The following is a 12,083-nucleotide window of genomic DNA, read 5'->3' on the forward strand; positions in this document are numbered from 1 at the left end:
GATGCACCGCTCCTGAGCATGGAGGAAGTGACGTCTAAAGAGCGACCAGCACTCTTGGACCCCCCTGCCTTCGAGAGCCCTGGCCCACGGGATTTCTGCCAGTAGCTCCTTGAAGAGGGCAAAGTTAGCCCTCCTGTCATCCAAGGTTTTGATCCTGCTTATCGCCCTGCTTCCTCCACGCAGGATCCTGAACTCCACCATTTCATGGTCACTGCAGCCGAGTCTACCTCCAACCTTCACATCCTCCACCAGTCCCTCCTTGTTTTTTAATACAAGGTCCAGCAGAGCGCCTTTCCTTGTTGGTTCCTCCACCACTTGCATCAGAAAGTTATCATCGATGTTCTGTAGGAACCTCCTGGATTGCGCCTGCCTAGCTGTATGGTCTTCCCAGCTGATGTCAGGGTGGTTGAAGTCCCCCATGAGAACCAGGGCCTGTGACTGTGAGGCTGCTTGCAGCTGCCTGTAGAAGGCCTCATCAATTTCCTCCTCTGTGCCTACTAAACAATGTCCTGAAGAGCCACATCTAAATGTTTTTTAAACACCTCCAGGGATGGGGACTCAACCACCTCCCTGGGCAGCCTGTGCCAATGCCTGACCACTCTTCCAGTAAAGAGATTTTTCCTAATATCTAGTCTAATCCTCCCCTGACGCAACCTGAGGCCATTGCCTCTCATCCTATCACTGGTTACCTGGGAGAAGAGACCAACACCTGCCTCACTACAACCTCCTTTCAGGTAGCTGTATAGAGCAATAAGGTTCCCCCTCAGCCTGCTCTTCTCCAGATCAAACAGCCCCAGTTCCCTCAGCCACTCCTCATAAGACTTGCTCTCTGGAACCCTCACCAGCCTCGTTGCCCTTCTGTGGACATGCTCCAGCACCTCAATGTCCTTCTTGTAGTGAGGGACCCAAAACTGAACACAGTGCTCGAGGTGCAGCCTCACCAGGGCCAAGTACAGGGGCACGATCACCTCCCTGCTCCTGCTGGCCACACTATTCCTGACACACGCCAGGATGCCATTGGCCTTCTTGGCCACCTGGGCACACTGCCGGCTCATGTTCAGCCGGCTATCCACCAACACCCCAAGGTCCTTTTCTGCTTGGCAGCTCTCCAGCCACTCCTCCCAAAGCCTGTAGCGTTGCCTGGGGTTGTTGTGACCCAAGTGCAGGACCCGGCACTTGGCCTTGTTGAACATCATACAGTTGGCCTTGGCCCATCCATCCACTTTGTCCAGATCCCTCTGCAGAGCCTTCCTACCCTCAAGCAGATTGACACTCCCCCCCAGCTTGGTGTCATCTGCTAACTAACAGAAGGAGCACTCAAACTCCTCATCCAGATCATTGATAAAGATGTTAAACAAGACCAGAAATGTTTCAGGCTAGCTGAGTTTTAACTCCAGTTCACTGCATAGCTGCATTTTGAAAAGTGCTCAGCAGCTAAAATCAGGGCAAGTTTTTCAAAAGCTCTTAGCTCCCTCTTAGACCCTTAAAAAGTGCTCCATGATCCACAGCTCCCACCTGCTACCTCCAAGGGTTTCTGCATGAAAAAAACCTGACAGCTCTATGTTCTTGAGAATTGGTCTTCCATGGCAAAACCTAGAGAAGTCCTGGGTTTCTCTGCAGGTCCAAATACTCACAGCTCCTGAAATCAAATCTCCCCTGCTTGTCAGGTGTTCAGTTTCTTTGAACATATGATCCTAATTCCTCCATGCTTTAGTATCCCCCTTTCTGTAACGGCAATACTCACTACTGGACAAACTACTATTAGGACAAATTTGTTGCTATTTTATGAATTAGATGTGCAGGATAAAGGTAAGCAACAAAGAACAAACAATTAATAAAACAATGAATATGTGAAAAACCAAGCAACACAGAAGACAGAGCATGTTAATAGTAATAAAACATAATGCCTTGCCAACTGCCAGAGACATAAGAAAGAACTCAAGTTTTAACAGCTTGTGACATTCTCTTCTTCCATGTCTCTTGATACGTCAAAATGTACATTTCTTTTTTCCTTTTCAGAAACCAGATTGTTACATAGATTTGTACTGGAAATGGCTATCAAATATCATCTGGAGTACTCTGTCCAGTTCTGGGTTCTCCAATTCAAGAAAGATGAGGAGTTACTGGAGAGAGTCCAGCAGAGGGCTACGAGGATGGTGAGGGGACTGGAGCATGTCTCCTACGAGTAGAGGCTGAGGGAGCTGGGCTTGTTCAGCCTGAAGAAGAGAAGGCTGAGAGGGGACCTAATAAATGCTTACAAATATCTGAAGGGTGGGTGTCAGGAGGATGGGGCCAAACTCTTTTCAGTGGTGCCCAGTGACAGGACAAGGGGCAATGGGCACAAACTGAAGCACAGGAAGTTCCATCTGAACATGAGGAAGAATTTCTTCCCTCTCAGGGTGATGGAGCACTGGAACAGGCTGCCCAGGGAGGCTGTGGAGTCTCCTTCTCTGGAGATATTCAAGACCCGCCTGGACAAGGTCCTCTACAACCTACTGTAGGTGACCCTGATTCGGCAGGAGGGTTGGACTAGATGACCCACAGAGGTCCCTTCCAACCCCTACCATTCTGTGTGTGATTACATAAATGGTGACAAAAAGGATAAGTTACACTCAGGAGTACTGTGGATTTAGCCGCAGATTTCCCCACCTTGGCCCAGAGGCTGCCACAGAACAACAGCTGTATTTCTAACATAGAGCAATTTCAGTACATTAAATCAATCTTTATTTCCAGGAACCCTCTATTTCAACCGAGTAAGAAATAATGATTAGAATTATCCTTAACTTTGCTTATCTGTCCTCAGAGTTGACAGAGTTTCTGGCACTGAGCTTCAACCTCCCTAGCAGTAACTTAACCATCCAGAGGAAGAGAGAAGCACTCAGTCTCTTACCCCCTCCTGTTTCTTCTTTCCCACTTAAATCCCAGTTCTTCCTCCCTGCCTTTTTTTATTTCAGTTTTTCCTTTTCTTTTTTTTCTTTCTTTCCTAGACTATTCAACCTCAGTCCATCCCACCTGTCCTTACATATCATGTGTTATAGACCTCAGTCAATCTCACTGCTCTTCTGCGCACTCCCTCCAGCACGTTCATAACCTTCTTAAGCTACACTACAGAAAGGGCTTTACTAGGATTTTGATGGAGAATTCAGCCACATATCTTCCATGATCCCCATTTATATAGCTACATATCTCAGTGAAGCGTTAGATTTCTTGGCACCAATATGACTTTTTTCCTACTCATGCTAAGAGTATTTCATTTGCATAGGCATGTATGTACTTTACATAATTCCATGTACACAGAACAGATCTTACCGCCCAAAGCTAATTTAGCAAGCGTTTATTTACAACTCCATAAGCACTGTAAATAATTTCTGCTACACAAAAGCACTGAATATTGTTAGCATTGAATAATGTTAGCACTGACCAAAATTCTGAGACAGATTATATTTTCATCAAAATCTGAATCTGTTTTAGATCTAAATTATTGCACAAGGACTAGAAGATAAATTGGAACTAATTTCTAAGAACTAACAATCTGCCTAGCAAAGGTATCTTATTTTACACTAAGTCAAAGCTCACATTTTTAAACAATTTCAGCTCGTTTTAAAACTATGCCCAACACTCCACACGAACAGATGTTAAAACGTGCTAGCAGATGTTACAGTACAACTTAACTTGCCTACACTCCAGATTTAAAATATCTCAGTGAAAAAGCTTAGCTAAAACCATTTAAAACCAGCCTCGTCTTCTTTATAGTCTTTTCCTGATGTTTTCTTTTGTTCTATTCATACACCCTACTGCACACGTGTGGTTTCTCTTAGCCCACAAGCTATCCTCCTTGCCAACAATGCTATAGCACTTTGAAGAAATCAGTGGAGCAGGGATTTAATTTATGCTCTCCTTCTCCCAGAAGCATCCCCAAGCATGAGCACCCAAAGCAGCACTCGAAACACCAGAGGAGGATGGAGGAAGGGGTCAGATCCTCTCCTCCTGGAGCCAAGCAAGCACTGACACATTTGTCTGCAAACCACAGCGTCCCTTTCTCCTTCTAACCTTCAAGTCTTCTCCTTCTCAACCCCCCTACTCCACACTTGCCAATAACACCAAGATCCCAGCAAGATCCCTGTCGCTAACATTTTCTAGCCAAAAGGGTAATGTCATAAGAATGAAATGAAATCGGGTCACTGTTCCTCGCAGTACTGCAAGAAAGGCATTACAAATGAAACAGACATCTTCACTGAAAGAAACCAGAATGTCACCTCAGGAGGTTTTTTACAAACAATGCTCCAACTCCATCACGCTCTCCTCACTCCCAGTTAAACCCATTAGCAAGTATACAAAGTGAGTTTTACTTTGCTTTTTACCATTTTGCTGACACTATGTGAATACTAGGCATATTTTCAAGTCGAGATGGTGTGAATAAAGTACACAGGCAAATATGAACAATGAGTATGCAAAATGTAAAACCATTAGCACGTCCATTTACATAAAAGTACATGAGCAGCTCTTAGTACCTCCTCACATTGTTCCAATTTCCAACACTATTTTATCCTTCAGTTTCAAAGACTGCACGACAGAAGTCTAGATATCTCTTCAGATAAAAGAAGTTACATACAACTTCATCTGGACACAAATCTACTCATTCTACACAAATACTTCGTTTTAAACGTGAAAGAAAATATTTTTTCTTAAACTTAGTCCAAATCTAATTTGCAATCTTCATTGGATGGCAGTAGGCAGAAGCTGTTCTCAGTTTTAAAATGAAGTCTGGATTTCATTTGTAATAGTCTGGTTTATGTTATTCTAGCAAGTCTTTGAAGCAAGTATGAATGCAATTTATGTTGGCACTGGTAACTCTGTCCACCTAATGTTCCACTATTACAAATTTCAGAATAAGTAATCCTACAGCCTATATTAATAATAGGATGGAAAGGATTATCAGCAATCATTAATAGTTTTAAAAAAGAAATTTGAGATTACCTTTTTGCACACCACTAAGCAGTTCTTTCTCTAGATTTACTCCAACACGGAAACAACTCGACTTAAACTTTTGGGTCCTCCACTGAAGAGACAAAATCCCAGTGGATTGCTACAGATGTTTATTTTTGGAAAGAAAGAATCTCCGGTGCTTGTGAATTTTTTTAACAATTTTGCAGAAATACATATTAAACAGTTACAGTAAATAGCAGGGGATGTCCTAGCTAAATTAGATTGCTTTGTGTTTATGAATATCACAATTGAAAGGGCTTTTGTGCCCAGAATGCCGGGCAATGCAATCCTAAACAGTGTTTTCTTGCCTTGCCAGCTATTCTCACAAAATACTGCAGATTTTTTCAAGTACTGAAGAAAATTTAATTCTAAAAATAATTGGATATTTTTCTACCAAAAATGCTTCTTTCTTGTTTGTAATCACACTTCCTAGCTCTTTTTCTGTACTATACCCTAGATTCAAAGGTTCTCCACTTCTTTTCCCACGACAAAGATTGTAAAAATCACATCAAGATCAGGCAAAAAAACATTAACAGCTACATCTCACAGCTATTAAATTACTAAATATATTTATGCAATTAATCCATTGCATACATACACACATACAGATATATATAGACATATATGTGTGTATGTATGTTCTGATTAATAACACAGTGCTAGCTTACTCAGAAACAGAGATAAGGTCTCAAGGAATGCTTAATGTTAAGCAAGTACTGAGTTGGCAGTGGTCAGACAGGTCCCTAACATACTCCTATCTATAACTTTTATTCCAATACAGTGAGGTAGCACCACGATATGATACAGACCAAGGCCTCCACTGTCTAAAGGGGGAAGATAAATACCTGACTCAGAGGTAACCAAGAATGTGATTCAGTTATCAAAAGATAAGCATTTAGTGACATTTTAAATCCTCTGGGATTCACAACACTGAAGGAAAAAAGTCCAACCCTTAATAGTTAAACAATACAATGGGAAGTTGGTCAAAAGCTGAGATCAGTGTCATAAGCCTGAAAGCAAACATCGAAAGGTTTTAATTACAAAGGACCATTACAGCGCAAACTATATCAACATACTGATATCAGTATCAATGACTTTCAGCCTGGACTTGATTACCACATCAATGACCTTCCAGTTTATAATGATACTCCCCAATGAATATGTGAAATCCTTTCTACTTCATAAGCAACCTCAAAAATTGATGCACATAAGTGAAAGCAAATGACAAAGATGGACAGAAAATGCTAGATTACAGACTGCAGAAGTCAGGGAAAATAGCACAAATTCAAATGTCAGCATAGAACATTGCCATAAAATAAGGGAAAGAGCTGTGTTGTCTTAGAAAGACAGAATAGCTGAGACTGCAAGGGACCTCTGTAGGCCCCTAGTTAACCCCCCCTGCTCAAAAGCAGGGTCAGCTAGAGTAGATTTCTCAGGGCCTTCTCCACCTGAGTTTTTAGCATCTTCAAGGATGGAGACTGTACAACATCTCTATGCAGTATGTTCTTGTGTTTGACATCTCCCCAGTCAAAAAAGTGAGGGGTTTTTATGTCTAAGTGGAATCTGGATTAGAATTCCTGGTGCATGATCATTATTCCTCCTTAAAAATGTGCAGAAAAGCAAGTTTCCATACTTTGAAAAGTTCGTGCTTAGAAAGTTAAAACAAGCAGCTATTCAGATGGGATAGGAGAGAAATAGTCTCTTTTTATAAGTATACGCAGAGCTTTAGGAGATGTCAGGAGACCACAACATCAGATAGAAAGACACGTTAGCATATATGAATCAAAGACATGTCAGGAAACTGTGCCAGGAACTAAAAGACAATGCAGACAAGCTGTTGGCATTTTGAGTATGAACACCAGCAGAAAGCTTTCAAGTTACAAACACAGATAAACTAAAGAGCTAAAAGCTACTTCTAAAGACACTAAAAGCCTTCAAGCTCACTGTAGCATCACTTCAAGACAAGTTCAGGTTCTAAGACAGTTAGTAGGTTCTACCAGTCTTATCTGATGATGCTTGTTTCATCTGTTCACCGTTCATGAATTTGATTAACTTCTTCAGCCAGGAGAAAGGCTTTATTTAAAAGTACACAGTGTACTACACTTATCCCCTACTGCTGAGTGTTACCAGCAACAGACGAAAACAAACTGAAATAAGATTTTAAACATACTTGTAAGCTTGGGAGCAAATTCATCTAGACGACAAGTTAGGCAATTCTCATTCCTCTCCTATATAATACTCCCCTTGCCCCATATCCTGTCCTTATTAACAACGAACTCTGACAGATCCTTGACATTTTATTAAATGTAGTAAAATTTTGCATATCTTAAGACTGAGGTGTCAGTAAGATTATGATGCTTCATAATGGTCTTCTCAAACTGTTGCAGAACTCACCTTCCATTCCAGTTCATTCACAGAAAATTATTCTACATACAGACAAAAGGATGAAGCAATGACCAAAGGAGTACAGATACCATCGAGAGAATAAACCAGAACCCTTAAATTCTGTCAGTTCCAGGTGAAAGAGGGAAGAGAATGAGAAAGGAACTCATCAGCTCACGCTACCTGTAACCACCTCATCTAAGAACGCAAAAGGAAACATTGCAAACAAAACAAACAGGTATTAAGACACTTCTCAGTTTAAAAAAAACATGGTAAGGGAAAAAACAACGGTGTATGTTTAAAAAGGAGGCAAAAGAGAGAAAAAGACAGATTATTTTTTGTCCCCAAACCATGGCCATGTGCATAATATACATAAAGGTCCTTACCTTTTTCACTGACACTTTCACTTTCTATCTCCACATCTTCACAGCTAGTATATTCTGGTGTTGATGCCCCTTCTTCCTCTGAGCTACTAACTGACATCTGCCTTTTCTTTCCGCCTCTTTTTGCTCTATGAGGCTTTGGAGGCGATGGCCGCACTGATTCCGACTGGTCAGAGCTAAGGGAATCATTCCTTAGCATGGTCTCCATTTTCTCCCGCTTTGCTTTTCGCATGAGAATAGCAGAGCTAGGATCAAGGCGGCTCTGTTTTTTAAAGGAATCGTGGTTCTTGTATTCTACGTGTTCTATAGGAACTGGACTATGCCTGGGAGTTGGTGGGCTATGATTAGTTAATTGTTTAGAAACAGAAATTCTTACATCACCTGTTCTGTCTATAGAGTATGACCTCTGAGTTTCCACAAGAGATTTTCTGTCCTGAGTTCCCTGTAATTGTGAGCGTTTTCCTAATTTATTCTCAGGTACCTCCGCTTCCTCCATTTCTGTATGTGGCAAAGCTACATCACTGTGTCTTCTCTCGTGCCGCGCTTTAGAAACTTTTGCATGCATGCGCATCTGCTGTTCCTCAGGATGTGGTTTTACAGGATATCTTGCCAGATTGGGGTCACTCCTGTAACGGGTATGATATTCATCTTCCTTCCTTTGTTTGTCATCATCAGGCACTTTACCTTCCTCAAGTTTCTCTGGCAAGTCTGGGTAGTCCTGTGACCTGCCTTTCTCCAGCCTTCTACCTTCATGACGTTCTTTACGCTCCCTGTCATCCGCTGGTCCTTCTTTCTGAAGTGAGGATTTTGGCACACGCTTACGCTCACTCTTTAAACCTTTGCCATTCTGGTCGGAAACCAATATTGTCTTCTTCCTACAATGCAAAGGAGTATAATAAATTGAAGAATTGAATGCAAATAAAAATACTTGTGTACACTCTTATCACGAACAGATTACAAACCAGGATAAGCTCTGGCAAAACATATAGAAAGGTACTTGATCCTTTAACATGAATTACATCTATTAATCCTTCCAGGGCTAATTCTATTTTCCAATAGCAAACAACTTCCAGCGTCCACAAGGGCATAAATTACGGATGTCCCAATTGATTGAGTAAAATCACAAATATATTAACATGGATAAATGCAGATAATGTACCCACATAAGCCAGAAGACTCAAAGTCATCTTTGTAGTAACTGCATCACTATGACAGAGAATTGGAGTATATTATCCATTTTTCTGGCAGTGATGAGTGATATACACAATTCACTTCAAGCACTACGACAGTACAGATATAAACACCACCAAATGGAGTATCTCCCACAATGGCATTACAGAAAGTAGTAATATGGATATAAAAAAATGCAAAAGAGAATATATCCAGAAAAAGTAATATTTGACCTAGCTGGCTTTATCTGAATAAAACTCTAAAAAGAAGTGCCCATTTTGTAAGCATATAAAGAAAAGCAAATTGACTCCTTGAGATAAATTAAAGGCGTTCCTTTCTCTGGTAATAAAAGAGGATGAAAAAAGTAATTTATTTCTCTATACAACCAAAGTACAAAATAATGCATAACGAAGCTGCCTGAAAACCGTCCTCTCTCCTATTTCATCAAAAAATCCCCTTATACTGGCTATTTTTATTTCTCTCATCATTTCAGCTGCCCTTTTGTTTACCAGTTCACATACGAATCCATCGATTTTGAAGAAGGCTGAACGCAGCTATGCACTGTATTTGAGATGAACCTGCACCAGGACAAAGTCACTAGGACTTTGTTTTGTGGCACTGAATCTTTCCTTCCACAACAGATACATCTTAGATTACGTATCGCAGATTTTCCCAGATGCATCTGACAGGACAGGCAAAGTTGGGTATGGATCCAAGTTAAGCTCCTATCTCCTTTTTCTCCATCTCCTGCTCCTCCTGAGTTTTTTGGCAATAAATGGGACCTGAGCTTACCATAGATGCTCTCCATTCAGAACCCTTGTACTTCGTTTGAAAGTCTCAATGACAAGTAGAGAACATTACTACTGCATGATTAACATATCCATTTCACTTTTGGACAGCAAAGCAGAAATAGAAAGCATTTTGCTGCCCTAAAACCATCCTTCAGCTGAGTGACAACTGCTTTGGGGGCTTTCCCAGTGTTGGGGGAAAAAACGTCAGAATCAGAGGAGGGCACCATGTGTTCATTTACAACCTACATGTAAATAACAGTAACCTGAGTTTTGGTCCAGTTAAACCCAGACAGACCTCACCCACACAGTGAGTTACTAGTCACTGCTCCTCATCCATTTTCAACTTCAATTGCTAAAAAAAAAAAAAAAAAAAATCCACCATTCTGGCCAAGAGAGAATCTTCTATGGCAGACTCTTGTTTTGTTGCCACTGGCTCTCCCCTCGACTGCTCTGCCATCTGCCAGGCAGCAGCCAAAAGAACAGCAACTGCTTCAGCACATTATCCTCTCTTGATTTGCTACTCCTCAACCGTTCATCACAGTGAATGCAGCTCAGGAATTTACTCATTTACTCACTTAAAATATAATCATTTGCCTCTAGTTGGCTTTATTCTTGCACACAACTTGCTCTGAATTCAAGAGCTATTGCTGTTCTTCATGAATGTTTACTTTTCAGGTTTAAATGAGCTCTATTAATCGTTCCTGTTTAATTATTAAAAATAATGCAAATTGATAAGAATATATTGCATAAGGATAGTTGACAGAAATCCATGGGGTGTTTTTTTTGTTTGGTTGTTTGGTTGTTTTGGTTTTTTTGGGGCGGGAGGGGTGTTAAATTCTGGTACGTTATTTCATCAGCTTAGAAGCTTGCTGCTTGTTTACTAACTTTAAAATACCTGCCTAACTTAAAATTTTAAGTAACCTACAATTCTATATTAAAAGTGTACACCAAAATGCATTGAAGTACATGGAAATATGCCTAAAATGCAATTTTTTTTTCTTCATTTCTGTTGCACAGACCAAATCAGACATTATATTGGCTACCGAACATTTATCGTTCCCCAGTCAGTAAATCCACTTGTTCTTTGTTGGTACAGTTTTAGACATGGACAAGGCCCAGCTTGTGTACTATTACCAAACTAGCATTTATAATTGCGAGTCTCTGTCAAGACAGAAAGCATTACCTTTCTCTTGGAGGTTCACTTCTAGACCTTGATGAAACTTGCTTTTGATCCAGGCCCATAGCCGGCTGTGATACTTCTGCTCCTTTCCTCCGGTCGGACTGCACACTGGAAGCGGAGATGTCCTGTGATGAGGCAGTTGCTGTACTTAAGGGAGTTTGTGATCTCGATCGCTCTTGAAGTCTTGCTTTCTTTTCTCTCGGCACATCCGAGCTTCCCCCAGTCGCTGTATCACTCAGTGCTCCGTCCTGGCTGGGTGAGGGCTGTGGTCCACTTCCAAAAAACCATGCTCCGGATTTTGTTAGGATTTCTTGTTGCTTTCGACATAAATTGCATACCCACATAACCTAGTTGAAGACAACAAGGAGAGTCAGTGCAGCTACCCCTCAGACCCTGAAATACATGCTGTCACAGAGCAGGTACAATCTCTCGCTCTCCTCTAAACCGGTGAGGTTGGTGCTCATGACAGGACCCAGAACATGCTTCTCAAAGCACTGACTGCACTGGCTAGAGCCAAGCATCCTACAGGCACATGCTATGCGAGCTTCTCCAAAATGCGCTGTCAACACACATCAGTCCTACCTGTAGTGATCTGCCCTTAGCCCAGCCCTAGCTCTCTTCTGAATAAACACCAACAACACAACCATCACTTGTTAATGGTGTTGATGCAGCTGGGGGGGGTAGGCTGGCTTGCTTCTGCTGGTGTGGATCGCTGTCAGGACAAGCCTATTAGGCTGTGAATGGGACTCGTACCTCAGGCGGCAGAGTCCTGCCCAGCTAACTCGCAACCTCCACTGCCACAGAAAACTGACATGGGGTTTCTCTTGAATTAATTTTTCTCACGTAACACAACTCAACTTTATCCTGCAAATACTCCAGCATTTACTATGCATGGTTTTAGCTACACCATAACAACTACTTACCAGAGATGTAAGGTAAGACCTAAAGAAGCCTACTAATAGACAACTAAAAGCACCAATGAAAAGAATGCAGAAGTACCATAATTTCTACTGCTAGGAAATGTTCATTTACCATCTCTCTGAGTTACAGATGTAAATAGTAAATAAAACATGTCTCTGGCAATCACATTTAACCTGTGCACATAAACGGTGCTTCTCAGGATTTTTTAGTAGTTTTTTTCCAATTCGAGACACAGGGAAAAAAAAAGGAGCACACACAGTAAAGCAACAC

At 41.4% G+C, this 12,083-nt stretch overlaps 1 protein-coding gene across 37 annotated transcripts in view; it reads right to left on the reverse strand.

Annotated features, from left to right (window-relative positions):
- The window catches only part of RIMS1 (regulating synaptic membrane exocytosis 1), a 355,813-nt gene that overhangs the window by 180,897 nt on the left and 162,833 nt on the right, over nucleotides 1-12,083 (reverse strand). For all 37 annotated transcript variants that reach the window (XM_075414557.1, XM_075414516.1, XM_075414555.1 and 34 more), the window contains 2 exons: nucleotides 10,896-11,239; nucleotides 7,755-8,626 (listed from right to left, as the gene is read on the reverse strand). In XM_075414557.1, coding sequence (XP_075270672.1) covers nucleotides 7,755-8,626; nucleotides 10,896-11,239 — 1,216 coding nt within the window. The remainder of the gene's footprint in view (nucleotides 1-7,754; nucleotides 8,627-10,895; nucleotides 11,240-12,083) is intronic.

This window comes from Opisthocomus hoazin, chromosome 2, assembly GCF_030867145.1.
Source record: "Opisthocomus hoazin isolate bOpiHoa1 chromosome 2, bOpiHoa1.hap1, whole genome shotgun sequence".
Classification (NCBI taxonomy): Eukaryota; Metazoa; Chordata; class Aves; order Opisthocomiformes; family Opisthocomidae; genus Opisthocomus; species Opisthocomus hoazin.